We start from the raw sequence: 2,359 nt of genomic DNA on the forward strand, positions 1-2,359 counted from the left end.
TTCTATAGGAAAAGCGTAATGCTCACAATACTGTACTGTGGGATGAAACTCCTGCAATGTGTCGCTCAATGTCCATCCATAATTTATCCGTATCATTGTGCCGCCAAGCTTGAAGTTGATCTGCGATAACCACCTCATAATATCTTTCTAGGGCACCCCAGTCCAAATTCTGAGATAGATGATAGTAATTGCAAGAGTTTTACCCTTGCCTTCTGCCCTTTCTACATAAAAGATGTCAGGATCTTTTGTAACCAAAGATGATAATGTCCAGGCAGCCGTATGGTGACATTCCTGGAGCCATACAAAATCCTTGGTAGCACCATCATTTTTATAGTGGAAACTCTGCCCAAACAAGAATTAGGTAGGTTAGAGTGCGCCTGGAGTTCTTGTGATCATTTTGGGATCAACAGAATATAGTTGGCTGAGAATAACTTATTTGAGGGGTATGTCAACTTAACTCCTAAGTAAGATATCTCTGCTGAGGCCCATTGAAAGGGATACAGCTCTTGCAATGTAGCTTGTACTCTCATTGGTAATCCTATATTGAACATTAAAGATTTAGTGGGGTTAATTTTGTAGCAGTTTACTCTACTGAACTCCCTGGGTTAATTCTTTACACTGTCAGTGAGCCACCACTGACATCATCATTAACACCCTTCAGGGTTGTTTGGGTGGAGCCTAAATTTTCAGGAGGTTTTGAGTTGACTTATGAATCTTACAAACCAGTTTGCTTTTTTCTCAAGATAAATTAACAAAACATCCCTAAGTAGAATGTATATGACTACAATGGAAAGGGAACACTGCACTTTTCCTGTAGACTTTGTGTAGGTTACATTTCCACTACAATTTAGCCCTCTGTTGTAAAGAAATGTCATATTAATATTTGTAAAGAAATATGACGTTCTGTTTCAAGATGTTTCACCAGTAATGACATCACTGGGGTCCTCCAAGAGCATAATAACATGGGAGGCCGGGGATGGATACAATACTTTTCATTTGCCCCACAAAGGCTACATGGCCTCCACTCAACATATAGGTTCCACAGCAGGAGGGAGCAGGATGGACAGAAGTTGTGTCAAAAAGTGTATAAAAAAAACTGAGGTCTGAACATTGCTTTAGTAGTAAAACCTTTCACGGATAATGTCACCTCCATCTTTCTTCTTGGACTTTATAATCTTCAAAATTTCACGTTTCCCTTCTTCTCGCTCCTGGTTCTTATCTTCTGTGGGACAATATCAGGAAACCTTCTTATCATGTTCTTGTATCTAGTGAGTAAAACCCTTCAGTCCCCCATGTACTTCTTCATTACACAGCTGTCATTGTGTGACCTCCTGCTGACCACAGACATTGTCCCAGTCCTTCTTCACACTGTCCTGTATGGAGGAAGTTCTATCACTCTCATCGGATGCATCACCCAGTTTTATATATTTTCTGCCTCCGAGTGCTCGGAATGTCTTCTCCTGTCGGTGATGTCCTATGACCGGTATGTGGCCATCTGTAACCCCCTCCGTTATCCCTCCATCATGAATCATACAACTTGTGTGACATCAGTCCATATTATTTGGTTAATGGGTTGTATTTTAGCATTGATTAATGTCCTGCTCATATATAATCTGAGTTTCTGTGGACGACAAGTCATCGATCATTTCTTCTGTGACACTGAACCCATAATGCGGCTCTTCTGCTCTGAAATTTCTATTCTTCAAAATTTACTCATGGGATCTTTAGTTGCAGTTTTACCTTTTGTTATAATAGTGACGTCCTATGTGTACATTGTCATCGCCATCCTGAAGATCCCATCCAATACCGGAAGACATAAAGCCTTCTCCACCTGTAGCTCCCACCTCACTGTGGTCTCCATATATTATGGGACAATAATTATTGTTTATATGATTCCAACAAGAGGAGAATCCCTGACCCTGAGTAAGATCCTGTCTCTGATGTATACTGTGCTGACCCCACTGCTTAACCCCATTATATACACCCTGAGGAACCAGGACTTCAAAGAAGCTTTTCAGAAACTGAAATCATTTACCCACTAACATTTGCAAAGTCTACCCCATGTATATATCATAGTAGCCTTCATGGACATCTACTCCTCCCTATGGCTCCATGGAGTCTGTTGTGATTCCATGCAATCAGATTCATACATGAGAAAGATTTTGCAAATGTTAGTGAGTAAAGGAAAAGACCTTAAATAACATGACCCTGGTCACACGACATGAAGTTCTCATGAAGTTTACGACCTGATTATTTTTAACATTGCAGCCATGGTAAGAAACCATTTTAATCATAGTTTCAATAAAGTATTTATTTTGGGGTTTAATTAAATTGCAGTTTCTCTTTAATTGAGATGTTT

General features: G+C 39.8%; 1 protein-coding gene across 1 annotated transcript; it reads left to right on the top strand.

Annotated features, from left to right (window-relative positions):
• Positions 1 to 279: 279 nt before the first annotated feature.
• On the top strand, positions 280 to 2,042 carry LOC140128712 (olfactory receptor 10P1-like). The gene is made up of 2 exons (XM_072150410.1): positions 280 to 361; positions 1,120 to 2,042. The coding sequence occupies exons 1-2, from the start codon at positions 280 to 282 to the stop codon at positions 2,040 to 2,042; spliced, it is 1,005 nt and encodes a 334-aa protein (XP_072006511.1).
• The last annotated feature ends 317 nt before the right edge of the window (positions 2,043 to 2,359 follow it).

This window comes from Engystomops pustulosus, chromosome 4 (assembly GCF_040894005.1).
Source record: "Engystomops pustulosus chromosome 4, aEngPut4.maternal, whole genome shotgun sequence".
NCBI classification, from domain to species: Eukaryota; Metazoa; Chordata; class Amphibia; order Anura; family Leptodactylidae; genus Engystomops; species Engystomops pustulosus.